Source organism: Penicillium canescens (assembly GCF_028828765.1).
Source record: "Penicillium canescens strain IBT 15451 chromosome Unknown utg000001l_segment0_segment0, whole genome shotgun sequence".
Classification (NCBI taxonomy): domain Eukaryota; kingdom Fungi; phylum Ascomycota; class Eurotiomycetes; order Eurotiales; family Aspergillaceae; genus Penicillium; species Penicillium canescens.
This window is the reverse complement of record NW_026703963.1, coordinates 2221991-2249958: the sequence shown is the minus strand read 5'-3', so window position 1 is coordinate 2249958 and position 27968 is coordinate 2221991. Positions and strand designations below refer to the sequence as shown.

General features: G+C 49.7%; 10 protein-coding genes across 10 annotated transcripts; 5 read left to right on the top strand and 5 right to left on the bottom strand.

Moving 5' to 3' along the window:
• Window positions 1-595: 595 nt before the first annotated feature.
• Window positions 596-5365, top strand: N7446_000847 (peroxidase/cytochrome P450 family protein; the record flags this gene model as incomplete). Its single annotated transcript, XM_058509614.1, has 13 exons — window positions 596-698; window positions 816-1297; window positions 1357-1521; window positions 1576-1684; window positions 1736-1825; window positions 1880-2222; window positions 2269-2963; window positions 3020-3108; window positions 3168-3229; window positions 3282-3755; window positions 3816-4554; window positions 4628-4904; window positions 4965-5365. The coding sequence occupies 13 exons, from the start codon at window positions 596-598 to the stop codon at window positions 5363-5365; spliced, it is 4029 nt and encodes a 1342-aa protein (XP_058378593.1).
• A 529-nt stretch (window positions 5366-5894) lies between these two features.
• N7446_000846 (uncharacterized protein) lies at window positions 5895-6796 on the top strand (the record flags this gene model as incomplete). Its single annotated transcript, XM_058509613.1, has 2 exons — window positions 5895-6229; window positions 6283-6796. 2 exons carry the CDS (start codon window positions 5895-5897, stop codon window positions 6794-6796), a joined length of 849 nt encoding a protein of 282 aa, XP_058378592.1.
• A 53-nt stretch (window positions 6797-6849) lies between these two features.
• Window positions 6850-8400, bottom strand: N7446_000845 (cytochrome P450; the record flags this gene model as incomplete). Its single annotated transcript, XM_058509612.1, has 1 exon — window positions 6850-8400. One exon carries the CDS (start codon window positions 8398-8400, stop codon window positions 6850-6852), a length of 1551 nt encoding a protein of 516 aa, XP_058378591.1.
• Window positions 8401-9641: 1241 nt separating this feature from the next.
• Window positions 9642-10375, top strand: N7446_000844 (LITAF-like zinc ribbon domain-containing protein; the record flags this gene model as incomplete). Its single annotated transcript, XM_058509611.1, has 3 exons — window positions 9642-9805; window positions 9852-10070; window positions 10126-10375. The coding sequence occupies 3 exons, from the start codon at window positions 9642-9644 to the stop codon at window positions 10373-10375; spliced, it is 633 nt and encodes a 210-aa protein (XP_058378590.1).
• Window positions 10376-11794: 1419 nt separating this feature from the next.
• Window positions 11795-14227, top strand: N7446_000843 (phosphoketolase family protein; the record flags this gene model as incomplete). Its single annotated transcript, XM_058509610.1, has 1 exon — window positions 11795-14227. One exon carries the CDS (start codon window positions 11795-11797, stop codon window positions 14225-14227), a length of 2433 nt encoding a protein of 810 aa, XP_058378589.1.
• A 758-nt stretch (window positions 14228-14985) lies between these two features.
• Window positions 14986-17615, bottom strand: N7446_000842 (putative RSC complex subunit Sfh1). The gene is made up of 5 exons (XM_058509609.1): window positions 17024-17615; window positions 16586-16925; window positions 15676-16559; window positions 15536-15620; window positions 14986-15480 (listed from the first exon to the last, which is right to left on the bottom strand). The coding sequence occupies exons 1-5, from the start codon at window positions 17368-17370 to the stop codon at window positions 15376-15378; spliced, it is 1761 nt and encodes a 586-aa protein (XP_058378588.1). The 5' UTR covers window positions 17371-17615; the 3' UTR covers window positions 14986-15375.
• A 474-nt stretch (window positions 17616-18089) lies between these two features.
• Window positions 18090-20270, bottom strand: N7446_000841 (putative general stress response protein Whi2; the record flags this gene model as incomplete). The annotated part of the gene is made up of 7 exons (XM_058509608.1): window positions 18090-18110; window positions 18168-18432; window positions 18485-18834; window positions 18891-19032; window positions 19090-19126; window positions 19185-19628; window positions 20189-20270. 7 exons carry the CDS (start codon window positions 20268-20270, stop codon window positions 18090-18092), a joined length of 1341 nt encoding a protein of 446 aa, XP_058378587.1.
• Window positions 20271-20324: 54 nt separating this feature from the next.
• N7446_000840 (dipeptidyl-peptidase III) lies at window positions 20325-22581 on the bottom strand (the record flags this gene model as incomplete). Its single annotated transcript, XM_058509607.1, has 3 exons — window positions 20325-21440; window positions 21490-22369; window positions 22454-22581. The coding sequence occupies 3 exons, from the start codon at window positions 22579-22581 to the stop codon at window positions 20325-20327; spliced, it is 2124 nt and encodes a 707-aa protein (XP_058378586.1).
• A 302-nt stretch (window positions 22582-22883) lies between these two features.
• Window positions 22884-25618, bottom strand: N7446_000839 (putative protein kinase Scy1; the record flags this gene model as incomplete). Its single annotated transcript, XM_058509606.1, has 2 exons — window positions 22884-24136; window positions 24187-25618. 2 exons carry the CDS (start codon window positions 25616-25618, stop codon window positions 22884-22886), a joined length of 2685 nt encoding a protein of 894 aa, XP_058378585.1.
• Window positions 25619-25850: 232 nt separating this feature from the next.
• Window positions 25851-27644, top strand: N7446_000838 (branched-chain amino acid aminotransferase, cytosolic; the record flags this gene model as incomplete). Its single annotated transcript, XM_058509605.1, has 6 exons — window positions 25851-25853; window positions 26070-26139; window positions 26235-26471; window positions 26528-26825; window positions 26875-27573; window positions 27632-27644. The coding sequence occupies 6 exons, from the start codon at window positions 25851-25853 to the stop codon at window positions 27642-27644; spliced, it is 1320 nt and encodes a 439-aa protein (XP_058378584.1).
• Window positions 27645-27968: the final 324 nt, after the last annotated feature.

Below are 27968 nucleotides of genomic sequence, written 5' to 3'. Positions count from 1 at the left end.
ACTATGCACGTTCAACTCAGCTGAATTGGGGCCAGATTCATCTGCTGCCCAATAGGTACGAGGAGATTATGCGTGGCGCGTAATCTGATGCGCTGAATCCCCAAGTCCGTGAGTGGTTGGAATCTACTCCTCACTTTTGTCCTAAGGAATGACATCGATATGCAGTGTGATATTCTGCGCAACTTCCCGATTACTTGGTCTCCAGTGCTATTGGGTTAAAGCACAACAGGTGAGTTTAGATCGTCTTCATGCTGTTTCTCCTTGCTGTTCCCCTCCCTCGTGTCTGCCGAATATGGAACCCTTGAAGGTGGGACATCTTTCAGCTGATGGCTTTTGGCGCCTTGTGGACTGTGCAGTTTATCTCCTCACTGAGGATGCAGTGAGAATGGTTACTCGGAATCTAGCCAACGAGATCACTTTATTCCCAATCATCGTACTGGCAGCGGCCTCAGACATGCATGCGGTAGCCATATAAAGCTTGCCGCTCTCTTTCTCGCGTCTTTCTACCAATTCATATTTTTCTTCAATATTCTCACACGTACTCAAATCTTCACTATAACCATTCTGATTCCTGAGTCAGTCCAATTTCCTCATAATGGGTTGGTTCAGTGGGGATGCGCCTAAGCATAAGCCATCCTGGGACTTAGGATGGACGTCCCTCCCTTGGACATCCCCTTCCCCGCCCACCCCAACACGAGGTATGCCATTTCTTTTTTTTTTGAAAGACCGAACAAAATCTTGAACTAACATGCAATAAGCATCATTATTTAGTCTTGGATCATTAACTAACAATGGCTGGTGGACATCTCCAAAAGTTGAGCCCGAGAGCCAGGAATGGTATCTGGTCCTTGTTGAGAAATTCGGTATCAGTGGAACTGTTGGCCTGATCCTTGGCTTTGTTCTTTGCTTGTTCATTCTGAAGCTAGGTCAAAGGACCATTGGCCTCCCTTTCAACAAGATCCCATTTCTCGGCAAGCAGCTCTCTGCTAAACCGTCTAAGCGCTTGGTACCCAGGGGCACACAGTCTGCCCTGAAAAGCATCAAGGGAATTGCACCAGGTCTACTAACAAGACTGAATCCATTCAATTGGAGAATCTTCAACCTGCAAAAGATTGCTGAAGAAGAGGATGACGAGAAATACCAAGCAGGGGAGCCATATGGCGACCCCAGTGTGATGGCCACTGGTCTCGTCAAAGACCTCAAGTCTGTTGGATTGAAGGCAGGCGTGAGAGACCTTCAAACATTGCTCAAGGTGGTCAAATCTAAAGGGAAGCCTGTTAATGATCGGGAGATGACGGTGAGTTAAGAATTTGAAGCATAGAACCAAGAAGATAAAATGTACTGATTTTATCTTAGATGGAAAAGATGATCGCGATCACCTCAGCCCTGCCACGCCATTCAAAAACGCGAAAGAAGTTGTCGGGTATCATCATCGACAGTCTATGGCAAAGCTTGCAGCATCCTCCTCTCAGCTACCTCGGCGACAAGTTCCAGTACCGAACCCCCGACGGAAGCTACAATGTATGTTGAGAATATAAAATTTTCTCTTGGATTCTAACAAAGAACCCAATACAGAATCCTCTCCAACCAGATCTTGGTAAAGCTGGGAGCCCCTACGCCAGAACGGTTCCAAAGCTGAAGCATTTGCACGGTGTTCAACCTGATCCAGGACTTCTCTTTGACTGTATGTGATCAATATTCCTTGACGATAGGTATACATGCTAAATTGTTCAAGTGCTTATGGGTCGGACTGATGACACGTTCAAGGAAAACCCAGCTGGGATTTCTTCGGTTCTATTCTATCATGCCAGCATTATTATTCATGGTAAGGAAACCCCGAGAACAGAGGTTTGTAGCGAGAACTGATTGACAACTTCAGATGTGTTCCGCACAAACCGCTTTGACTCAAATATATCGGACACTTCTTCCTATCTTGATCTTGCTCCATTGTATGGTTCGAGCCGTGCTGATCAGGAGAGCATTCGGACAATGCAAGGTGGTTTCCTCAAGCCGGATACGTTTGCTGAGAAGCGACTCCTTGGATTGCCCCCAGGTATCAACGTTATGCTTGTCATGTATAGCCGGTTCCACAACTATGTCGCCGACGTTCTTCTGAAGATCAACGAGAACGGTCGTTTTACGTTGCCACCAACCAGAACTGAGGAGGCTAAACAGCGCGCTCTGATAAAGCAGGATGAGGATTTGTTCCAAACAGCACGACTGTGAGAGTCCCATTTCTAACAAGAAGGACAATTCTAACGAGAACAGTATCACCAACGGTCTTTATATTAATATTTGTTTACACGATTATCTTCGTGGGCTAACAAACACGCACCATTCTGCAAGCGACTGGACCCTCGACCCCCGTATTGCTGTGGAAAGGCATTTTGACCCAGATGGCGTCCCGAGAGGTGTTGGTAACCAGGTATCTGCAGAATTCAATCTTCTGTATCGGTTCCACTCAACGATCTCCCAGCGAGATGAGAAATGGATGAATGAATTCCTTAGAAGCCTGTTCCCAGGCGACAAGCCCCTTGACCAGCTCACACCTCAGGAATTCGTTCAAGGTCTATTCCGATTTGAGCAGACTATCCCGGAAGATCCTTCTAAGCGTGAGTTCTCGGGTCTTAAGCGTGACGAGCACGGTCGGTTCAACGACGGGGATCTAGCAAGGATCATGAAGGAAAGCATGGAAGACCCAGCAGGCCTGTTTGGTGCCAGAATGGTTCCTAAAGCGTTGCGCATTATTGAGGTCACTGGTATACTCACGGCACGAAAATGGCAGCTCGCATCTTTGAACGAGATGCGTGATTTCTTCAAATTGAAACGCCATGATACCTTCGAGGATATTAACCCTGACCCTGAGATTGCTGATCTTCTTCGAAAGCTGTATGATCATCCTGATATGGTTGAAATGTATCCCGGAATGTTCCTCGAGGATGCTAAGCCTCGTATGGATCCAGGTATGTTTAACTTCGGTTCTTGTCCACCATCGAACTCGCTAACCTGTTGTATGTAGGTTGCGGTGGATGTCCACCATACACTGTTGGAAGGGCTGTCTTCAGTGACGCGATTACCTTGGTACGATCCGATCGTTTCTGTACAGTGGTAAGTCTTCTTCTTCCCTTTCCCAAAAGTCGAAGTGTATCCGGCTAATATGAGAGCAGGACTACACCGCGTCGAACCTGACAAGCTGGGGCTTCCAAGAGGTGCAGCAAAACCTTGACATGTAAGGTCACCCTGTTTCTGCTATAGTATAGCTACTGACTCACAGTCCGTAGCATGGGAGGGTCAATGTTCCATAAATTGTTCCAACGCGCTCTTCCAGGATGGTTCCCCTACAATTCACTCCACACCACACAACCAATGTTCACTCGAAAGATGAACGAGGAAATTGCAAGGGAAATCGGGACCATTGCTCAATTCTCGCTGGCCGATCCAGCACCGCCACCTGTTCCTATCATCTTGACCAAGCATTCGACTGTAACCAAGGTGCTAAAAGACCAAGCTAATTTCCGCGTCCCGTGGATCAAGTGGTTGAACGACATCGCCCCGGGTAGGACATTCAACAGCGCCATGCTGGCAGGAGACCTTCCCATGAACACTGCGCAGAGAAATCTGGTTACCGATATTATGTTCAGTCCAGCAGAGTTTATGCAGTTGTTCTCTGCGACGGCGATGTCTGTTGGAAGGGAACTCATCGATAGAGAAACTTTGAACTTGAAGAGTTTGGACCAGATCGATATTGTTCGCGAGTGAGTCCGACTTTTGCTTTGTTGGCTGTTGATAGATTGACCAACTGACCAATAATTTAGTGTCGCGATTCCTTTGAATACCCGTCTTTTGGCTGATTTGTTCGCTTTGGATCTCAAGACGCGTGAGAACAAGGGTGGAAGCCTGAGCGCCGCAACGCTGTATAAGCATCTTCTGGATGTTCGCACATTTGTCTTCAACAACAATGATCCGGCTCTCGCTTTACAGCGCAGGGATGCTGCTCGCGAGGGCGTTGAAGCCCTGACGGAGACCGGCTTGAAAGTGATCTCTGGTGGAGGTTCTCGATCTCTTTTGTCGAGAATTCCACTCATTGGATGGCTGTTCGGTTCTAAGGAGGCTCAAAGAAGCAATCCAACTGTTGGATCTCTGCGCTGGTATGGTCAGAATGTCATGAGAGAGATCATTGCTGCTGGAAAGACTCCTGAGGAGACTGTCGATATCAGCTGGTTGACTGCTGTCGGTGGTGTTGGCGCCCCAATCGGAGTGGTTTGTCTCTCCAAAATTTTAGCATCAGAAGCTGTAATGTGGACTAACATGCTATCCTCACAGTTTGTTGATGTTCTTCAGTTCTTCCTTAAAGAAGACAATTCCCACCACTGGGAGGCCATCCAGGGCCTCATCAGTCATTCTGACGTGAACTCATCTGATAACACACTGCGACAGTATGTGCTTGAGGCTCAGCGCTTGACAAGCGGCCAGCGGAACCTCCGCATCTGCGCTAGCGAAACGACGATCGATGGCAAGACTTTTAAACCCGGCGATGCGGTAGTGTCACTACTTGTAAGTATCACACCGCGATATCGCCAAACAAAGGAAAAGAGATGCAGGTGTGCTAAAACATCAATCTTGACAGGGCCACGCATGCATGGATCCAGAAGTTGTTCCACATCCCCATAAATTCAAACTCGACCGACCTGCCAGCGCGTACATCCACTATGGCTATGGCGCGCACGAATGCATTGGCCGGGAATTAACCCTGGCCTTTGTGGTAACTCTTGTCAAGCTTTGCGCTGGCCTGAAGAATCTTCGCCCTGCACCCGGCGACATGGGGGTCTTGAAGCAAATCACACTTGGCACAGAACGGTGCTATCTCAACGACAGCTGGTCCCACCTGACCTTTGATCCAACGAGTAAGTCCTATCTCCTAAACCATGCCTTTTGATCTTTTATACTCATGCCATACCTTGTAGCATGGAAAGTCCACTTTGAAGGCCGCGGCAAGGGTGTCTACAAGCATCCCAAAACACCCGTTACTGCTGGTCGGGATTTAAATGCCTTGTCCAACTCACTTATCCAGCAACAGAAAGATTTCTTACTGGCAGCTACTAAGATTACAAACGGCCAAGGTACTGTACACTCTCTCAAGGATGATGTGCCTCTTGTTGCCGATGAGACCAACGGCGAACTTGACGGGGCGACTGACCTTGAGGGCGACTCTGATTCTGTGGTGCACCAGATCATCCCTGCTTTTGAGGATGAACAACATGAGACAACCAATACTGTGCATGAGGTTAGCTTCTCGTCTTTCAGCCACTCTTATGAGAGGGATCATGATAGAGACGTGAGTTATGGACTAACGCGGGGTCAGTAATTTTGGATGTGTTTGCTTTTATTTACCTTTGGTATTCGTGGTCTGTTCCTTTTTATCCCCAATTTGCAGATTACTCGTTATTCATTATTTAAAATATTCATGACTGTTCAGGCGCATCTGCAAGTAGAGACCACGAAAATGCTCATGTCAAATTGTGGTCGCATGTAACAAACAACTCTGTGACAGGGACCGTCTTTATCACGAAGTAATATTAGTAGCTGCATTAGCTGCAAAGGGTGAGATTTTCTCATTGGGTGAGGTCTTAACGCCCCGTCCGCCATACCGAGTAGTGGCTATTGGGTTCCGTTAGCTACATACAAATGTTTCACTTGAAGAGCGCTTCGCCAGGGGCGGATTATTTGTTAATGCAGACCCTCCCTCTAATAATATGTTTCTTGGTTCAATCGCATTTGGCAACTACCATGTTTGGCACATACTCAACTTTCCCTTGTTAATACACCCCGCCACACCAGCAGATCCTCGATAGGCAGCGATGCTCTACACCGAACATATCTCCCAATTATCCAAGATGGATGGATTGGAAGTTGTTCCCGGGTCCGAGATGGCGTCTGTGAAGAGCTATAGCGGACCCCAGGTGGTTCCTGAGACGGAAAAAGAAGTCAAGCCAACAAGAGGAGGATTACACTATGTTGAGCCGAATTATATTCCCCAGGTTAAGCCTGATTACGTTCCTCCCCTCGAAAAGAATAATAAAGTTGGCCCCCCACAAGGCCGAGACCACAAAAGGATATGTGGAGTGAGGTCTACAATATTCTGGCTGTTGTTGGTGATTGCGATATTGGTTGTTATCATTGCTGGTGTGGGTGGAGGCATAGGAGGATATTTTTTGAACAAGAATTCAAGGTAAGTTCTAAGTCGGTCATCCATTGATACGTACACAGCTAAGTATCACACAGGAACTCTGATTCATCGACACCCGCCTCCACGAATTCTATATTATCTCCAAAGACAACGGCATCCTCGGTGAGCACAACATCGTCAATTCCTGATCCAACCACCACTTCCACTGTATCGGAAACATCATCCGGCCCAGTCACATCGGGAACATCGGGAATAGCTTCAAATCCATGCCCCGGTCAGAACCTCACCACAATCACGGGCTCTAATGGTGCTATTTTCACACTGTTGTGTGCTGTGGACTGGCCGAGTGGTGACGGAGCAGCCAACGGCAAAGGAAAAGTAGGTGACTTAGATTTGTCAACAGAATATACATTGCCCTCTTGCATTTCACAATGCGTGGACTGGAACGCGGACAGTTCCAAGGCTGGGACATGCAAAGGAGTGGTGTATAGTGCCAATTTGACAGCTGCTTACGACGGAGGACAGGAGGGAAATTGCTTCTTGAAGGATCGAGTGGGCAAATATTTCCCCAATGCGGATACTTCAATGGCCGCAGGTCTATTGGGCTAAATGTGTACGATTATGATAATTTATGGCATATAAGCCTAAGAATAACAACCCATTCATTCCAAGTTCCTCGGTCGAACTTGGCAAGTGACATTCTTCGATCGATTGAACCATCCCTTGTGCACCTCCCATCGATCAACCAACATCTCGAAATTGAACTCTCGCAGGATGGTAGGGAGTAATTTATACATCTCAGTTTCGCTGACAGTCCGACCAAGGCACATCCGCGGTCCATGACCAAACTGTAGCATGGATTTCTCCATCTGTCGAACAGTTTCGGCGTCTTGAAGCCATCGCTCGGGGATCCATTCATGAGCATCTTCGCCAAAGGCCCGCTTATCCACCTGCACAGCAGCTGCAGTCATGAGGACTTCCACATCACCAGGGACAAAGGTACCACATAGCTGCACACCACCGGAGGGTACCTCCCGTGGGAATCCAGCTCCTGTTGAGGGATGTATTCTCATACTTTCCATCACAACAGCATGAAGGTATGGGAGCTTCCGCGCGGCACTGAAGCGCACCGGATTCTCCAGACGTCCTTGCTCAAATGCCGTATCAATCTCCTGTCGCAGCTTCGCCAACTTGGTGGGATGCTTGTGCAAGTGGTAGAATATGGCCGTCAAGGCTGTGGCAGTCGTATCACTGCCCGCCCAGATCACGGACCAGACCTCGACTACAACGTCTGAGAAGTTCCACTTGATGTTTTCACCTTTCTCGCGCACCATCTCCAGCAGACCGGAAAGCATATCAGTCTTAGGGTAGTCACCTCCTTCTTGCATCAACTTCCATCGCTCGCTGGCAGCCTTTTTAGCCTGCGTGACAGTATCCAGCATACCCACAATGCCATCTCGGGTGTGCTGAAATGCCAATTGAGAGAGCAGATATAGAGACTGGAAGCCCCGTGGCATATAAGTGATGGAAGCGCCCACATCGGGCATAACGCTCATGAGATAGCACCAGCGGTTATAGTCCTTCCCGTCACGGACCATGCCGAATCCACCCTCACGGCCGTGAAAGATCTCGCCCATCACATCAAATGTGTAACGCTCTAGCCAGACGCTCATATCCATGGATTCGCCAGACTCGGAAAGGTTCTTCATTTGCTGGCGGAACAAGCCAATCAGCCTGTCGATACAAGGCTCGTATTTGAGAACATTGCTCTGGGAATACATGGCACCGACCAACCGCCGTCTCTCGGCAGCCTTTGTCTCGTCCCGCTCAGAGAAGTTGTCCGTACGAGCATTCGGGATATGCATGTTAAATCCCTCGTAAAGACCACCCTTCCGCCACGTGCGACCATTCTTGGTCCCAAACACGGTCTCAATTGCGGCGGGATTTCCCACAGCAAGGTGGTTTGGACCTATGCGCACAAAGTCGCCATACTTTTCATGGAGTTCATGGTGGATATCGTTTGCTTTCCCGAGACGATACGTTTTGAACAGCCATAGCGAAGTAATTGAAGCCCAAAATGGACCAGGGAAATGACGTAGGGGGTGGAAATATCGGTTGTATATGACGACGGACAAAACATAGACCAGATATGCTGGTATTATGAACTGGATACCCAGCCGGAGTTTTTCGGTGGTTAGGCGAAGTGATATCATTTAGGGTTAAAGCTTGAAATGACAGCACACGTGCAAGGAGATATATTCAAGAGGAAAGATATGCGGAGGAGATGCGTGGGCCTAAATAAGTCCCACTATCACATCTATCACATAAGAACTAACTTATCACATAAGAAAGGGGAAGTTTCGGTTGCCTCTGGAAATGTCGATCAGTGGGGCTGAACCATTTGCGCTTTTGACGCGTCCAAAACATGAGGTAATCGCTTGAAGATCATTGGATGTCTCAATGACATGTATCTGGGCTCTGTTCCGATCACATCCACTTCCAACCTCCGGGTGCTTGTTATAGGAGAACGTACAATTTATAGTGGGCTCGAGTGCCCAGTAGCTCAAGCTTCATCTTGCAATTACTCAGATAGTATACTCGGACACTGAATTATATCATAATTAGTTTATTCCCAGAGTGTAAGCATCTCTCGTGCATCTCTTTATACTTGTACAACCTCAAATGTGATAACGTTATCAAAAAGTCAAGCATGTGTACAAGCATGAGCAGTTCTAAAGATCTTAGCCACAATGGAGAGACGAATAAGGGCACGGTTGCCCCACTGTATATGAACGTAGACGTGCATAGATATATTAACGTTAATCTTGTGATCGCAGTCAAGTTCTCTTAAATACAATAACGTTGCTCATTCAAAATGCGACCAGGGGGAGACAGGCTTCAACTAGATCGCCTGGTGTACCTCGGCCCCCGGGGCCAGGCTGCGCCCGCGTATTTCGATTTCAGGCGCGAACCCTGCATGCCCCTGAGTCTAACAGATTAGCGTATTATATACCGGCAGATTAAAGAATTATTCCACGTCATCAAGATCTCCTCAATAAAATTATGCGATCATATGGGTTAAAAGTATAAGGAAAAATCAGACGAGAAAATCCACGCTATTGACATGTAGTCCAAGGCGCACTCGCGACTGAGTCACAGTGGAGGAGCTCAACGCGGCCCCACGTCCTGAATCGGATCTTAGTACGGACGTTTACTTTCGTTTAACGTTAATACTAAATTCCTAGCGAAGTACATGTAAATGCTATAATGCCTACTTCTGATTGGCCGTTTTGGTTCTCTCGCTTGTTTCCCGTGTCACCTGCTGCGCTGAGCCTCATCCCTTCTTCATAGGGCTTAGACCCTGTACGATTGGCCATGCATTTAAGAAATTCTTCCCTTCCATCTCTTCCACTTCTCTAACTTTTCACTTGGATAGAAACTAGACACATTCATCATGTCTGACCGCAAGGAACCCACAGTGGCCACCCCAGTGGCCAGCCCGGCTGCGACTGGCCCAGCTCCTATTGATTCGGCACCAGAGACAACAGCAAGCACAACGGTACCAGCAGCTGATACTGTCACGGCCATCCCTGAGACAAGTCCTCCCCAATATGAACAGTATGTAACTCAATCAAGTTCGGGCATTCAAAACTAACGTACGTAGAAACCCCAGAGATGTGATCGCACCAGCACCAGCAGTGACCTCTAACACCGCAGACTACAACACACTGGGTCCTGTACCAGAGAAGATAGCACCGGCTGCAGTCACTCCGAATATTATCCCCCTCAATCAGTTGGGCGAGGCGCCAGGATACGTGAACTGTCCATTTTGCTTCCACAATGCCATGACTAGAGTCGACAAAACGAGCACCAGTTCCACATCGTAAGTCTAAAATTCATAAACTGCGCGTTTTGTTCTCGATACTAATCATTGACAGTATGGCTGCCGTTTGTTGTTGTCTCTTCGGTGGCATCATCTGCGCCTTTTTGCCCTACTGCATGGAGATGTGCCACGATTGCCACCACTTCTGTGGAAACTGCAACAACAAAATCGCAATCTTTCCAGATGAAGGCACAGTGCAGGTCTTCACGCCGGCCAACCCTGCCCCGGGTCAGGGTCAGGGTCCTGTCCACACAGCCCCCGCGCCCGTTGAACCTCCACAGGCACAGCCAGTCATGAAGAACTAGGGAATACGAGGCCTGAGTGCTACCGTATTCTTGAAGTTTCCTTTTGTTGTCTTTGCTATGTCCAAGCGGCCAATCGGCATTGATATATTTTGTTGCCCTTTGTGGCCATTCATGTTAAACCTGATACGAGACCGAAAAATACCCTTAATTTCATCGTGGTCAGTATGTCGGGGGTCGAGCAGCGTTCTTCCTGATATGCTACCTAGCCAATGCAAACTATTACATCTCCCCCATAGAACAGAGAGTGAGCCCAGATTGAACTCGAGGGTCGGAAAATAGAAAAACGGCCCCCAGCGGAGTACAAAACGCCTAACTCCAAGCTAGCCATGCTCGGGAGCCGCCCCGTGACCCCAACGAAAAGTTTGCCAGTTCGCCCTAACTAGCGACCCTTAGTACGCCTTGGTTTGCGTGTGCAAGGAACTCGTGGGAACTATTCTCGTTTTGGGAAGCTCAATACGAAGGGGTAAAGGTTCAATGTGAGTTGGGTGCCTTGGCAGACTTGGCATTGGGGCGGCGGCCAACGATGTGCGCCACTTGAAAGGACCCTAAAATGAACAGAAAAGTGTACTTTGCCTTGCGAAATTAGCCCAGGCCTTAGCATATTAACCATCATCCCCTGGCCCCCAATCTTCGCTTAGCACCAAATACATAGCCGTGTTGATACGGCCAGCTGTACGCAACACCCTTCTGCAAAGCAAGCTACCGATTATGAATATGTGCGGTTATTTTGTGCCAGAAAATATCTCAAATTGAAGATTTGATGAGATGATACGTGTTTCGAACCATGCGATAGAGACCTAGTTCGCGACTTAGCTCTACGGCCTACTAACAGCTTTGACTCCCGTTCAATGCTATGCAAGGTTACGCAACATACCTTGCTGTTGCTGGGGATATAAATGATGAAAGATTCGTCTGGTCATGTCGGATGTCTCGACATCCAAGTATTCAAGCACTGATCTGAGTCGCACAAGGAGATAGTGCTATGCAGGATGTAACTCGGCAAGCAATACTTTCGAGGCTTTCCGGCATCAATGACTGAACATCATTGAGTATAATGGTCTTGAATAACAGACAGGAAGAAACAACCCAGTGAACTATACACATGTAGACAAGTTGTGGCCTGAGGCAGAAACGACACAGGCTCCCGATTCGATGATACATGCATTGCCTGACAAAAACGCCCAATGGTACGTTTACTTCTCCACGTCATTGACTTGTCAGGCAATCAAGATGTTATCCTTATTATTAAAAAGCCGAAACATGACCTGGATTCCAGGTTTGCCCTCTTCTCTCACTTTTGCATCTCTCTCCAATTTCAGTGTAAATCTACATTCACCGGATCCCCGGAACAACATCACACAAGGTTTCCAAGGCCCTTGCATACTGTGAAACCATCTTTGTTCATTGGAGTTACACAGCATGGCACCAAATACAGGCGAGAAGAGTATCTCTGCTTATGGAGAAGCTCGCTCGACGGTGGAGGGAAAGCCTCTTGATGCCGAGGAGGTTCGGAAGATGAATGCTTACTTCCGTGCTAGCATGTACCTTTGCTTGGGCATGCTGTATCTTCGTGAGAATCCTCTTCTTACCGAACCTCTCAAACTGGAGCATCTCAAAGCTCGACTCTTGGGTCATTGGGGATCTGATGCCGGCCAATCGTTTACTTGGATTCATATGAACCGACTCATCAAGAAGTATGACCTTGATGTGCTCTTTGTTTCTGGCCCTGGACATGGCGCCCCTGGAATTATCTCGCAGTCTTATCTTGAGGGGGTCTACTCCGAGGTCTACCCTGACAAGGCCGAAGACAAGGAGGGCATGCAGAAGTTCTTCAAGCAATTCTCGTTCCCCGGTGGTATTGGAAGCCATGCAACTCCCGAGACACCTGGTAGTATCCATGAAGGTGGTGAGCTGGGATACTCGCTCTCGCATGCTTTTGGCTCAGTCTTCGACAACCCAAACCTCATCACTTTGACCATGGTGGGAGACGGCGAGTCAGAAACCGGCCCACTCGCCACCAGTTGGCACAGCACCAAGTTCCTGAACCCAATTGCTGACGGTGCGGTTCTTCCTGTACTCCATCTCAATGGATACAAGATCAACAACCCTACTGTTCTTGCACGAATCAGTCATGACGAGCTGACAGCCTTGCTCGTTGGCTACGGATGGAAGCCCTACTTTGTCGAGGGCAGCGAATTCGACACCATGCACCAAGCCATGGCAGCTACTCTCGAACAGTGTGTTTTGGAGATCAAGAAGCACCAGAAGCAAGCCCGAGAGACGAAGACGCCCTTCAGACCCCGCTGGCCAATGATCGTTCTCCGCACCCCCAAGGGATGGTCCGCTCCACGAGAGGTTGATGGCCACCTGCTTGAGGGCTTCTGGCGCGCGCATCAGATCCCCATCACCGATGTGCGCACTAACCCTCCTCATTTGAAATTGTTGGAGACCTGGATGAAGGGTTATAAGCCAGAAGAGCTTTTCGATAAGAATGGCACATTGATCCCAGAGCTCAAAGAGCTGGCACCCACTGGTAACTCCCGGATCAGTGCCAACCCAGTTGGCAACGGAGGTCTCTTGCGCCGACCTCTCAACATGCCTGATTTCCGGGAGTATGGATTCACGGACATTGTCCCAGGCTCCACCATCAAAGGAGGCATGGCAAACATGGCCAAGTTCCTCCGTGACCTAGTCGCCCAGAACATGAAATCTTTCCGACTCTTCGGTCCTGATGAGACTGAGTCGAACAAGCTTGCGGAGGTGTACAAATCTGGCAAAAAAGTCTGGATGGGCGATTACTTCGAAGAAGATAAAGATGGCGGTAACCTAGCGCCGGACGGTCGTGTGATGGAAATTCTCAGCGAACATACTTGCGAAGGGTGGCTAGAAGGCTACATTCTTTCTGGTCGACACGGTCTGCTGAACAGCTACGAGCCGTTCATCCACGTCATTGACTCGATGGTCAACCAGCACTGCAAATGGATTGAGAAATGTCTTGAAGTTGAATGGCGTGCCAAAATCGCCTCGCTGAACATTCTCATTACCGCCACCGTCTGGAGACAGGACCACAATGGCTTCACCCACCAGGACCCCGGTTTCCTCGACGTGGTCGCCAACAAGAGCCCGGAAGTAGTCCGCATCTACCTCCCACCCGATGGCAACACCCTCCTCTCAGTGATGGACCACTGTCTCCGCAGCGTGAACTATGTAAACGTCATTGTTGCCGACAAACAAGAGCACATCCAATTCCTTAACATGGACGAAGCAGTGGCACACTGCACAAAGGGTCTCGGAATCTGGGACTGGGCCAGTAACGACCAAAACTCCGAGCCCGACGTCGTAATTGCATCATGCGGCGATGTCTCAACCCACGAAGCCCTAGCTGCAACGGCCCTCCTTCGCGAGCACCTCCCCGATCTAAAAGTCCGCTTCGTCAACGTAGTAGACCTATTCAGACTGATCTCAACGCTCCACCATCCCCACGGCATGTCCGACAAAAAATGGAAAGCAATCTTCACCACAGACAAGCCAATCATCTTCAACTTCCACTCGTACCCGTGGCTCATCCACCGGCTCACATATAAGCGTCCCGGTCAACACAATCTGCATGTGCGCGGATACCGCGAGAAGGGCAATATCGACACGCCCTTCGAGCTCGCTATGCGCAACAACACGGATCGGTACAGTCTTGCTATTGATGCCATTGATTTGGTTCAGTCGCTTGGTAATACCGCTGCTGGTGTTAGAGAGAAGCTGATTAATGCGCAACTGGCGGGTAAGGAAGAGGCGTTCAATAATGGTCTTGATCCTGAGTATATTCGCAACTGGTCTTGGCCTTGGCCTAAGAAATAGATGGTGTCAGTTGGGAGTAGCTGTGATTTTCCTAGGCATATTTCCATAATAATGTATTTTAATGTTTTCCAAAAGGTTATTTTCTTGGCCTTCGACGACATTGCTTCTTCCTTGGCCATCTTTTACCATATTCTCCAAGCTATAGGAAGAGAGTAGCATATTTCTTTGGGGACAGCACAAGCTGCCCTGAATTTAGCATGCTACCATATCCATCCAAATCGGCATTTGATCTTGATTCGGTGTGATCGAATATTATCTTCCATACATCAGTTGCATGCCTTTTTTGGCCTTCAAGCTGCTCTGCGGCCACTCCCAGCGGAAACAAGACTGCCCTTTCTCCATCGCAGTTTGTCTAAATCGCGGACTCGTAGTCTAATTGGGTCACCATCCACAGTCTTGCCTAGCTCGAAGGGTACATTGTAGTCGGGCGCAGTTGGTAGGTCTGGCCATGTAAATCAGTTGGGTGCAGAGATATCGTGCAACTGACAGACAACACAATTCCATGGCAGCATACTTGTCATCTACACTATTGTGTGGGCTACTACAGTAATCCAAGTACGAAACGGAACCAGTCAATAGTCATAGTCATACATGAGTTAAAAAAACCAAAGAGCCATCATCACGCCAGCCCAATTTTCCTTTAAACGCACCAATAGAAAGATAAACCAAGAAGAGACATGCCGCCCAAGTTACTCACTGCGAGGAGCAGAGAGCAGGGGTAAAAAAGAAAGGAAGGGTAAAAAAGAGTCAAATAGAATGTCAGAAGAAGAGAAAAAGCGTCCAGTCAACTGCGTGAGGCTACCGGTATCAACTCTTCTATGTCTGCTACTCTTTTTATAACTCTTTGCCTTCTATGTCCACGTGGGTAGACGGAGTATGCGATTTTCATGCCCGAGACAAGAAAGAGATAGATTGGAAGTGAGAAAACGGTATCCTGGGAATTTGCTGGTTTTTATTGACAGCAGGTGTCCGCAACGAAACATATGGCCATACGCCTTGCACGATGCAGAAAGATGGGAATGGAAGCGGGAATAGCGGATTAAAGACGTGAAGACCACGCAGAAGTAGATGGCGTAAAGTAGGTCATGGATGTTCAGTAAGATAGTACATATCGTGTAATGAAGCGAGAACAGATGGCGGGGGACGGATCAGCCAAATCGACCGACGGGGATGTCGTGGCGATGAAGATCCTTGGACCACTCCGGTGCAATCTTGTCACGCTCGTACAGCAGGCCACAGTTGTGGCAGAGTGTCTGGAAGGAGAATTGTTAGACAGATCTCACTGCAAAATGTAAAGTGACAACTTACCCGAGGACCGTCTGGACCATCTCGTACAGCCCATACTGCAGTACCCCACACCATGCAGTTGTTGCATCGCCAGCTCTGTCGCTCCCTGCGGATAAATATTAGTAAATGGATTCCGATACACATGCGCCGAGACAACGTACCAGTCAGAAAGCGTTCCACCTCCGCCGCCATATCCAGCCCCTGATCCGGTGTCTGGAGTCCCACGACCACCAGGTGTGCCACTTCTGCCTGAAGGGCTCAAGCTGCGGAATCGGCGCTTCCGCTTATTCCGCTCACCGCGACCAAGAGGAGTCTCGCCGCTGTCGACTTCAAAGTAATTACCATTTTGCCTGGATGCATCAGGCGTGATACCTGTAGTTGAGGAGAATCTGGCAGTTTCCCGGCGGAGACGTCTGATCTGGCGCTCGCGATCACCTTCTCGCCGTTCAATCTCTTCTTTGGACAAAGTTTCGACCTTGGGGTCCCATTCGTCACAGAGAGTCTCTGGCTCGTATCTCCAGCCTGCCTCAACACCATTTGCCGCCAAGTTATCGATTTCATTCCCGTAGCCGTTCAGCCCAGTAACAAGAGTACCGCCTTCGCAGACTTCCTTCTTGAACTTCAAGACGGCTTCGTAAATGCCGTGCGCAATTGCACTGACCCATTCACCACCCAAGCTGAGGTCGGCGCAAGTGACGCGCGCAAATTCCTCGGCCATACCAGGTGGATGTAGTAGGGACCACTCAAACTTGTCCGTGTACAGCTTATTCTGCAAGTTGATGTTGAGATTGATCAAGCATCGGTAGGCATCATCTGGGTTCAAAAGACTGTCATTGACGAATGCAACCTTGGTGACAGTCACAGTAGTTCCATTGGCTGGAGCTGAGGTATCGGGGGTTGCAGGGTTGGGAGTTGCAAGGTTCGGTGTCCCAATATTGGGGGTTGCAATATTGGGTGTCCCAGCATTAACAGCCGCGGGCGTCATGGAGGCGTCTCGGGATGGTTCGGTCTGAGGCGGGGGTTTGGCAGTAAGCCTGGATCTGAGCTCTGGAAGAGCGGGTGAAGTGCGACTCCAGCGTATTCCTCCAGCTGCTGCCGAATCTGGTTGCTGATAGTCATAGTCGTGGCTTGCGGGTTGGGAAGATCGAGATCGCGAACGAATCCGATTGCAAACTCCTCAGGCGTAGAAAGAGATTCGTGGAGGTTCCAAAGGAAGGTGTCCTTGATTCTGAATGGGGGTAATGGGTCGGGTCTGCGGTATGCAGGAAGAGTCGGGTTGATGCTAGGATCCACGGTGGTGCGCGGGAAGGGGAAGGGCTCGAGGGGTTGATGCGCGGGGACTTCCACGTCGATTCGAATAGGAACAAGGGTGAGAGGGAGCTGCGCTTGGATCTGAAGTTGATCGGCACATCTAGAATCACCGCGCTATATGTTAGCCAAATGAACAGAAAGGCGAGACAGAGGTCATGACAGCGATGGCAAGATGAATCTTGTCAATGGGGAACATACGCTGGTCGCAGCATCCGCTTGATCATCCATTCTCGGAAGAGACCCTGTACTTCTACTGGCTCATGGACTTCTTTGCCCAACTTCTCAGAGTACGGAATCAACTTGTCGGCAGTTGATTCTTCGCGCCGAAGGCTTCTCAGACCCGTTGGTCGCCGTGGACCATCACTTTCATCAAAGTCTTCATCATCGAATCCATCCTCTGCGTAATTGATAGCTGTAGTCCCACGCTTCGTGGTGCGCGGCGTCGGGCCGGTCTGCGACGGAGGGTTGACGGGTGTGAGCAACGCGTTTCCATACTGGCGCACGCGCGGAGGGTAAGAGGTAATATAACCTCTGAGAGGGGACATGTTGGCGATTTAATTGCACGGGAACATGCCCCTTCGAGGGTTCAGTCGAGGAGAGGAGAGCTTGCGATGCTCGTGTTGGCGTTGGAAGGGCTGATCACCAAAGGCAGAATTGAGGTTGGTCCAAGCACAAAGAGTGGTGACAACGGCGACTTGGAGATTGCCAAATGAAAATGCAGCAATTCAGGCGAATCCCAATTCCACGCTCGGATTTAAAGACAGGATCGACTGGGAAGACTCGCCCTGAGATCAGTCTGCGCAAGTCGCGTTTTGCCCATTTCGACGCTAGTCCCATTTCCATATGTCACGTGATTGATGCCTTAGGCGACATTTATGCAGAAGATCAATAACCACATTCTTGGTCTTTGTTTACCTGGTACACGCCAATTGGGCCTGACGAACGGTTTTGATATAGGAGGGTGAAGCCAACATTGCTAATTTTTGATCCTTAACCATATTTTCAAAGGTTCATGGCCAAAATAACTACTGTATCCAAGAGTATCTCACCAATTTGAGTAGGAAAATCAATATACTGAAAGGAATAAAAACACCAAACTGCTACGTACGCCAGCCCTGCTGTCGGTGAGATAGGCTTGATCAGCGGGGTTGCAAAAACGTATAAAATGCAACCCTAGAAAAGAAAAGAAAAGACGAAACAAATTTCGAGGCGCGAGGCCGGGGAATGATAGTCGCAGTACAAATGCAAAAAAGAAAAGAAATATTCAGCGGAGGCCAATAACGCTCTGTAAACGTATTAGCTTTTAGATTGGGCGAATGCAATGAATGGATTGAAGTCTCACCATTTCCAAAGTCCATACACGTCGGATCCAGACCTTGACCTGTCCTTCGGCGCCCTCCACATCATCGAGCTCAATGCCCTCCCACCAGCATCGCCGAGCAGGCTTCCTCCAGAACAGAAGAAGCTTCTGGGCCATACCAACTGCATTGTTGTTGGACAAGTCTCCGCGGATGTCGGTGCGGAGCTTGGCAAGGGCGAGACTGCAGATAACTGCTTTGTTGGGCTCCGGGGCTCGGTGGCCCCATTGGTCCTCACGGTCGAATCCTCTGTATCGGATGTTAGAACCTGATCTTGTTGCTTAGCGCGTGGAGCACTTACCCGGCTGTCAACATCTCAATCAGATGCTGCTCGGTTGAACCAATCTCTTCGCTTTTCCTGAGTCCTGAGAAGATTCCGTCCTGTCTCAACAGCGATCGTCCAGCTGCTCGCTTGACTTCGAGCATTTCTTCATGTCCAATTTCAGGGCGCGGGGGGATGACATAAAAATCGAGATCCTCGCGAAGCACGATGATACCGGCGCGATCCTGGAGCATGTCACGGGCTGAACCTTGTATGGCATCAGGCATCTCCATCTCCGGCGAAGTAGAGCCAGATGGCAATGACGAGGGGATGGTTTGAGCAACTGTGCGGAAGAAGTCCAACATATACTGGAGCGAAGCCGGGTCGTACTGTATGATAGCTGTCAGAAGTCTGGCATTTATTTCCAATATGTAGGTCCACGTACATCGACGGCATAGACATCACTGTCATGGAATCCGTTTGTAGTGGCATGTCCATCCGGAAGTAGGCCGTTAGGGAAAAGAGACAATAGAACGAATTCCGGCAGGGTTAGCAATTCGTCCCGCGAAAGAGTAAACCGGGTGCCACTATACACTGATTAAAAATAAAGAAATCAAATGGGTCATGTTGCAACAAGTCCTTACCGAAGGTCAAGCGTGATATGCTCATCACCGCCAATATCTGTCTTGCTAATTAGCAACAGATAGCAAGCTCCAACAACTTTGCGCCAAATACATACCTCCCAGAGTATTGATCGGTGGACCTCCCGTTTGCTGCACCTGGGTAATGATGCTTGAAGCACCTCCTGCAGCAGCCATAACGTAGGTGAATGACTCGAGTGGACTGTAACCTTCTTCGTAGGGTGGAGGCGGTTCGCTGTCGTCGGAACACTTTCCGGAGCCCTCGTTTTTGGGTTCGGAGAAGGAAGCTTTTGTATCAGCAACAACCGCCGACGAAGGGGCCGGTTCGAGCGGCGCCTCGACTGGTGGCGGAGGTGCTACGGCTGGGTGACAGGCGGGACCAGGTTCGGTGACTTTGCTCGCGCGATTGGGGTCGGGCGAAGTAGCAAAGAAAAGGGATGAAAAGGGCGGTGGGTTGGGAGATGAGGAGCTTGAGGCAGACGCTGCTGGAGAGTGCGGCGGGGGTGTGATGTAGTAGTCGTCGTGCTCCTCTGGGGAGTTCGCTGGCGGGTGCGGGCACGCCGTGTTTGATGAATGGGACGGCGGCGTTTCTCGCGACACCGTGCTTTATTTTGCCTGAAGCGACTCAGGCGTCACGGTTTGAATAACCCAAAATGATTATTGGGTCCTCTCGCGGTCTGGTCTGAGGTGAACACGCCCAAGACGATGTTAAGGAGTTGCGATGTCTGCCGTTTCTCGCACTAGCGCACAGAGACCCACACAATCTCTATACCAAAACAATCGAGATAATTATATCGCTTGGTGGACTTCGTCGTGGTTTAGGAATGTCAAAGGAGTTACGGAGTAGAGAGGTGAGAGCGCTTAGAGGTTGGGGAAGCGTAGATCGACTCGGCGGTAAGTCCGAGCGCCTCACTAGCCGTCACAAACTTGGCGGTCCAAACTACAAAACACGGAGGTGTTGGCGATATATGTTTGATTGCGAGTGTATTGTTGATATTATGGCTGCCGAGTAAAAGAGCATTTCAGCCATGAAAGTTGCAGCTGTACGGAGCACACGATATATATATGTTCTTCTATCTACTTATGCTATCAATTTTCATACAACCACCATACAGCAAATGGTAGTCGTCTTGTCTGAGCAGATTTATTCCAAAGATTACAATGGCTAGGGTGATGCTCAACATGGGAGACAAGTATGTATTGGTCTCATTTTTACTTAGATGCTTAGAATGCCTGACTCAGACTTTGCGTTCAGCAAAGCTCTGGATCAGACCCTCAAGAGTTGGCTCATACTCCTTCAGTGTGACTTGATCACCCTCCAGGATAGTGTTGGCCTGAACAAAGATCTTACGAGGGACCTTGTTCTTAAGAACAACATCCCGCACCTTAGTTCCCCACCAGCTATCAACAGACGTGATATCATCATACAATCCCTTACCAGCGGCAATGTCTGCGGTGCTCTTGTATACGTGCAGTTTCTGGAGGTATTTCTCGACAGCGGGACGCCCATGAGTCAGAATCTTAGACCGATCGAGGCGTATCTCTAGGTCGGACAGATCCTCCTTGCTGTAAGAAAGCTTGACGAATTCATCACCGGCTTTGAGGAAGGTGCGCAGGATACTGTAACGGGCCTGCATGTGAGCCTGGCCCCATTTCTGGGTCTTGGGATCCCAGAACTCGAGGGCAACAAGACCGGCACGGGCCATGGACAAGTATGCTGCGAACAGAACGTCACCGGCTTCACTGTACAAGTCCTCCTTGCCATCGCCGAATCCGAAGATCTTCAGAATGCTAAAGTCGCAGCCCAGAGCCATGGCGACACACTCAGCACGACACTCTTCATATGATGAGGCAATAGAGCCAAAGACGGAGCTCCATGTTTGTCCAGGCTTGTACCAGGTTGACACAGGCTTATTGGTAACTGGGTTGATGGGAGGGTCCTTAATATCAAAGTTATACTCCCCAGGCGCTGTCTCCTGGAGGAGCTTGCCAGTACCGTGGCCCAAAAGTTCGTGAATGCCTACTTGCACTTCGAATGCGGGATCGCGGCATCTGCGGTAGACATCCAGGTCGGCCTCACTAATGAAAGGAATAGGCTCGTTAGGAGCTTTGGCGCTCAGGACATTGCCCAGGGACACGTTCTTGAAGCCAAGGTTCTGACGGATATCATCATAGTTGGGGAGGTTGATACCGGCCGGGAGGCCAGAGCAGGCAAAGCTCAAGACTTCCAATGATGTGAAATCAGGGCTGAGGAAAGTGTCCTTCTCAAAGTCCTTGCCCCAGGGAAGCTTAGGTATCATGCTCTCAGCACTATCTACAAGCGCACCAAAGGCACGAGTTCGCTCCAAATTGACCTTCGAAGAGTTAGTCAAATGAGTGAACAGTGGCGGATGCGAGTCATACCAAAGCGACAAAACCCTCCCATTCACCTCGCACACCGTGAGGGTCTCTGTAGGTCTCAACGAATCCAAGGTTGGTTTCCAGAGCAGGCTTTTGGTCCTTCACCCAGATACGCTGGCTCTCTTTGAAAGCCTCAATAGATCCAGCACCGAAGGACAGAGCATAGGAGTCCAACATCCGCTTTTGGTTAACATTTGCAGCGTTCAAACCGGCCTTCTTGACACTGTGGGCAATCTTCGCCATCTCTTCCTGGTGGTCACCAAAGACGAGACGCAGGTTCTTGCCTTTCAGATCGCCCTCAAGGTCAAAAGTCTCCACCTCGCCAAGGTCACGGTCCTTAGCAGGAGGAGATGACACGCCGGAGGCGATCAAGAGCTCAAAATCACCAGAGGGTGTCTTGCGAATTCTGGTGTTCTCCAACGCCAGACCCTTCTTCTCCATCAAGTCACCGATTGCCGTGATTTCGCCCTTCGAGATTGTGGGTGAATCGGGGTAGTAGGTGGTCATGTGGCCACCGTCAGGGTATCCAAGGTGCATCATGGACTGTTCACTGGTCTCATAGATACCCCCTCCAGTGCTGTTTGCCTTCTGGAAAGCCGCCATGGTCTCCGGGGTGGACGATGCCAGAGCCTCGAGCGCGGATGCTGGGATCCGAGGGATAAACTTGGAGTCACCGAATCCTTTGTAGTTCCCGCAGTTGCCCAGGAATTGTCCTGCATATTCGAGGAAGAAACGGAGATCGTCGGTGCTCACTTGTGTTTTCTGGGCGAGGCTGTCCCAGTCACCATTGGAAGCGTGATAGAGGGAGAGAATGAGGTCATAGATGGGCTCGGATTCGGGAGAGACTTGACGCAGAGTGACACGGGTGCCCTCAAATGCAGCCCTGTTCAAATTGAAGATCACGCATTAGCTCGTGACAACCAACTCTAGCTGGGTGGGCTGCAGGGAAGTGCCTGGGACAGCGTACCTGCTCATGAAGTGCGCATATTTTCTGAGCTTTTGGTCCTTGAGGGTCTCAAAGTGAGACCTCACCTCCAATCTGACAACTGTAGGCGGCGAATCAGCCAAGTAATGCTGCTTAATGCTGTCATCCATGGCGGCACGGGAATGAGAATGTGAAGAGAATGTTGGAAATCGGGAAGGTGAGAGGCGGAGGGGTAAAGGTGACACGAAGCGCCGGGACAAGGGCACAATGCCACGCATCGAGTGCATGAGGGGCTTGAAGTGGTAGCTATGACATAGCAGAGTCACCAATCAGGTACGTGTCTCTCTCGCGCCGACCGGGGTCCGATCTGCATGGCTTGGCAGGCCCACAGTGGAATTCATAGTTAGGTTACAGTTAGTTACAATATTTTTGAATTTGACTGTTCACTATGCAATATTTGACAGATCCTCGGCTATATCAGACTCTCATATTTGTCCAGCCCTTGCTTTTGACTTCCCTGAGTCGTCGGTGTGCTCTGGAACGATGCTGATCGCATCGTTGTGTTCAATGGAGGAGACCTCATGGTGTTGTTGGTTCCCATGTTCCCTGCAGGAGGAGGGGGTATCGAGAATGCAGAGTAGTTGGGTGCTTGCTGGGCCATCGGCCTGGATATGGGGTTTGAGGGTGCCATGATCGACACAGAAGCCAACGACGGACCTCCGCCAATCTGGGGTTGAGGACTAGTAGGTGATCCCCAGATGGATGATGAAGGTTGCATTGCAGGGAACGCTTGAGAGACTGGAGAGGTTTGTCGTGCAGGCTCGAGAGTCGGGAAAGTGCTCAATTTCTGATCCGGAGTGATGGAGCGGAAACCAAGGTTAGACTGTTGGCTCAAAGAACCTGCTTGGGTTGGTTTGCCAGTATTGTTTGAGGACCATGCGAATGAAGATGACATGCTTGGAGGAGCTGGTTTGGCTGGCTCAGGCTCCATGCTGCCCCACATATCCATATCACCATTTGTTGGCGAAGCTTTCTTTCCAAGAACGAGGCGCTCGAAGTTGTTCCGAGCTCCATCTGTCTCAGACGAAGTAAGATCGGTAGCAGATTGCGAGAATCGGTCGACGCCGTCCTTGAACCCACTAGATTCAGCACCGGAGGAAAGTTCTTGCAGCTTTTTGGTTTGTTCTTGTTCAATCCTAGTGGAAAGGGATTTAATCAATGCCATGAAATCGTTGAACTGAGGGAGAGTTAACAGCGGCCCAAGACTGAAACTCCATAGAACCGGAAGCACTTCCAGGGCTAAGAAATCAGTGTCTGCGACAGTTCCAACTTGACGGAAGACCTTGAGTGCAGCCATCATCACCGAAGGCTCTTTTGTTTTGATCGCCTTTAGAGACGGAACAAGCTTTTCTTGAATAGTGTACTTGTCCAAGATAGAAGATTTGGCTGTTTTCGACTTGCTCGTCTGGATCCCAGAAAGATCATCGTCAAGCCCATTAGAATCACCCGGAGAGGCACCGCACAACACACTGAAAGCTTCCAGACTGCGAACCTTGATGGCAAGACTGCTAGTTTTGCTGAAAGTGCTAGCAATGGGAGGGAACACCTCATTCTTGACCGTACTAAAGTCGAGAACTGGGAGCACCACGGGGAGACATTTGATCGCAGCATCCACCAGGGAGTGCGTAGGCGAATCCAGGCCAAGGCGGATCAGAGGTAGAATATCTAGCAAAAGGTCAGATGCGGGGACGAGTGTATGGATCCGGACGACTCACCGTCTTTGAATTCCATGCCGGAACAATTGTCGGCAATAAGCTTCATATTTTCAAGCACAACCATAAGACCGGCATCCTTTTTGGAGTCTCGTTCAGTCTTGCCCGAATCAGTTCCGAAAACCTCCTTCAGACGAGGAATGATCTTTTCAGGGAATACACGGCGTCCATTCGGAATTCGCTGCAGAATGCCAAACACATTCTGTAAAATTAGAGGGAGTAATTCTCGATCCTTCAGCTCGTCCATTAGTGCCCCCAATATTTTTCTTTCTAGCACGGAGACAGGGAATTCAGGCAGTACTCGCTGCAGGCCACGCAAGAACTGAGACTTTTCATTTGGGTTTTTGGCTGGCAAAGATTCCAGAAACCGAATCGTCGAAACCAACACATTGTCGAAGTACTGAGATTGCTGGAATTCTCGAGCATTCATGCGCTGAGCAGGCCTCCTCGTAATGAGCCTTGGTAGAACATAAGACAGCACATCTTTAGGAATTGGTTTTGAGCACAGGAAGTTGTTGCCCTGGGATGGAGTAGAAGATGGAGAGCTCAGCAGCTTCTTATATGTAGTCAAGTTCGCGTTCGTTTGTAGAGGCGAGACATGCGGCGAGTTGTACAGAGCGATAATAATGAGACCCAGAGAGAAGAGATCGGCAGCTGAAGATACATTTGAGTCCAGGGCAAAGTCAGGCGATGTGTAATCAATGTTCAATTGGACCGAAGCAGGGAGCCTTGGATCTTGATAGAGAACCTCGGATACAGCTAATGGCGGCAATGGCGACTTAGTTTCCGAAGAGTCCGGTGGCCCTGCAAATCCCAAACCAGAGATTTTCCAATCTGATTTGGCATTGATATAGATAGCCTCTGGGTTCAGGTTTCCATGCACCAAGCCCGCGGACTCGTGAAGGAATTCGAGACCCTTTGCCACTTGCAGTAGTCCCTTTTGGATTTCCAGTTCATCAATTTCCACGTCTCTTCTTCTCCGGGTTCCGTCTGCCTCCTCAACCATGTAGCGGGTTGTTCGCGAACCGCCTCGTGATGTGTTCTCTTGATCATCCTTCTCCAGAAGCAGCCCAGAGAGTGATGCTGTGAGATGCTCCGTCGCAAACATAAGGCCACCATTTCGTGTATCTTCCACCGGCTCAAGCACCTGGAGAACAGACGGATGTCGTAGGCGGGCAAGATTACTCGCTTCGCGTTTGAGTCGTTCGATCACATCTTCCTGGAGCTTCTTGGAGGATCCAGAACTTCTCCCAAATCCACCAGAACGCGACTCAAGTGACTTGCGATCAAATATGAATACTGATGCGGGAGTTCCTGTGGACTTTTTCTTTGCGTCGTGGATTTTCCAGGGGCCGGAGTAAACGGTGGGGTTGGGTGAAATCTGGTAATTGGCGGAGATGTTGGAGCTGAACGACTTGAGCGCGGAGGAAAACATTGTGGAACTGCAGGCGCAAATTGATCTGCTATGGGGCAGAACAAGCGAAGGCAAAGGCTCGTTTCACAGTGTCGTCACAGAGAGTCAGCACAAGACATGACTTCGTATCAACACGGTAGCATCGAATGGGGGGATTGGAAAGACAGGTGGACCCGCTAATGCCTGACTACGAACGGATAGCAATGTCAACTTGAGGCTTCACAGCTCTGCCCGGGTCACCAAAATGATCACAATGGTTTGTTATCGTCTGGCGTATCGCGACCGCAGTCACGTGTATAGTCTGCCTCAGGCGCGAGCTACCGACACAAGCCGAAGTCGGCGGGTCGATCTAGTTTGGAGCTTCTTATTGGCCAAACCTGCAGCTGAAGAGCTGAGTCATTGCTGTTTTGCGGGGCGGTGAGCCAAATTAACCCGCTTGGGGCCGAGTCGGAGTTGTCGCTGAGCTCCGCAGAGCGACTCATTTCTAGTGCGGAGTCATCTTGGTCCAGATATAAAGACCAGTGACCTGTGCGCAGTCTACGGTATGTCGATATCCCCTCTTAAGTGACTCAATTGTCATCTCCAATCTCCACTCAGTTCCTGGCTGGCCCTTGAATTGTACCTGACATTGCCACAGTCATGAAGTCGTTCCAATTAGCTCGCCGACAGGCGCTGACCGGGCTTGCTATGCCCCGCGCCCTCTCCTCGCAGAACATTAACACCAGCCGGACATGGCAGCGAGCTTTCAGCGCCTCCGCGGCCGCTGCCTCTCAGCTTCCCGGCCTCGACCCTTCGAAGTTAACCGTCACCAAGACCACCACACCCAAAGAGCTTATGGACTCCAAGGACCTTGTCTTTGGCAAGAATTTTACGGGTGAGAGCGTTTTGATGAGCAATTGATCTATGTGTGCTGACTGGAGTCTTCCATAGATCACATGCTCTCCGTGGAGTGGACAGCTACCGACGGATGGCACACACCTCGCATTATCCCCTACCAGAACCTTAGCTTGGACCCCTCAACCTGTGTGTTCCACTATGCATTTGAATGCTTCGAAGGAATGAAGGCATACAAGGACGACAACGGTGGTATTCGTCTGTTTCGCCCTAACAAGAACATGGAACGTCTGAACAAGTCTTCTGCGCGTATTGCCCTCCCTACCGTGGACGGCGATGCGTTGACTAAGATTATCGGAGAGTTCGTGAAGTTGGATAGCCGATTCATCCCTGCGTGAGTGCATCTTTTCTGCTCAGATAGATGTTTTTGCTAACCGTTACAGCGAGCGTGGTTACTCCTTGTACCTCCGCCCTACCATGATTGGTACCCAGAAGACTCTGGGCGTGGGTCCCCCAGGATCCGCCCTTCTCTTCGTTATTGCCAGTCCTGTTGGGCCTTACTACCCCACTGGCTTCAAGGCCATCTCACTGGAAGCCACTGACTACGCCGTCCGTGCCTGGCCCGGCGGCGTTGGTGACAAGAAGCTTGGTGCCAACTATGCCCCCTGCATTTTGCCCCAGCTCGAGGCTGCATCCCGTGGCTTCCAGCAGAACCTGTGGCTCTTCGGCGAGGAGGAATATGTGACCGAGGTCGGCACTATGAACCTCTTCATTGCCCTGAAGAACAAGGAGACCGGCCAGAAGGAGCTTATCACTGCTCCTCTTGATGGTACCATTCTGGAGGGTGTCACTCGCGACTCTGTCCTGACTCTTGCACGTGAGAGACTGGGCCCTAAGGGCTGGAACATCTCCGAGCGCAAGATCAAGATGTCCGAGGTTGCTGAGGCTTCCGAGGAAGGTCGCATGATCGAAGTGTTTGGTGCAGGCACTGCTGCTATTGTCAGCCCTGTCCGCAATATCAGCTACAGAGGCAAGATGGTTGAGTGTGGTCTGAAAGAGGACCAGGAGGCTGGTGAGATTGCTCTCCAGATGAAGAACTGGATCGAGGGTATCCAGTATGGTGACGAGCAGAACCCCTGGAGGTAAGTTGACAAGGAAACGATTCTATTCAAGCTGGATGATTTACTGACTGTTCGATAGTGTCGTGATCTAAGACGGATATGTTGGATAAAAGGGCTTCTTTACCCGGTTTTAGTTCTACTATGGCGGAAGCTTTCAAAAGTCCTTTGCCCAGAATATTTCTTTTCTTTTCTTTTCTTTTTTGTGGTTCAATTTGCTTGGAGACTTTCAAAGTGCCATGCTACTGAGCAGCGGGCATCTTTACATATTCATCTGGAGCCTGGTTCTTTATAAAGAGATCTTCCGTTACTATTATTGTTATATTATTATTTTTTCGGTTTGCTATTCAAGTCGTCAATGTTGTAGAGATATCTTTGTGAAGATACCGTTCCAATTGTAAGGAGTCGGTCTTAGTTTT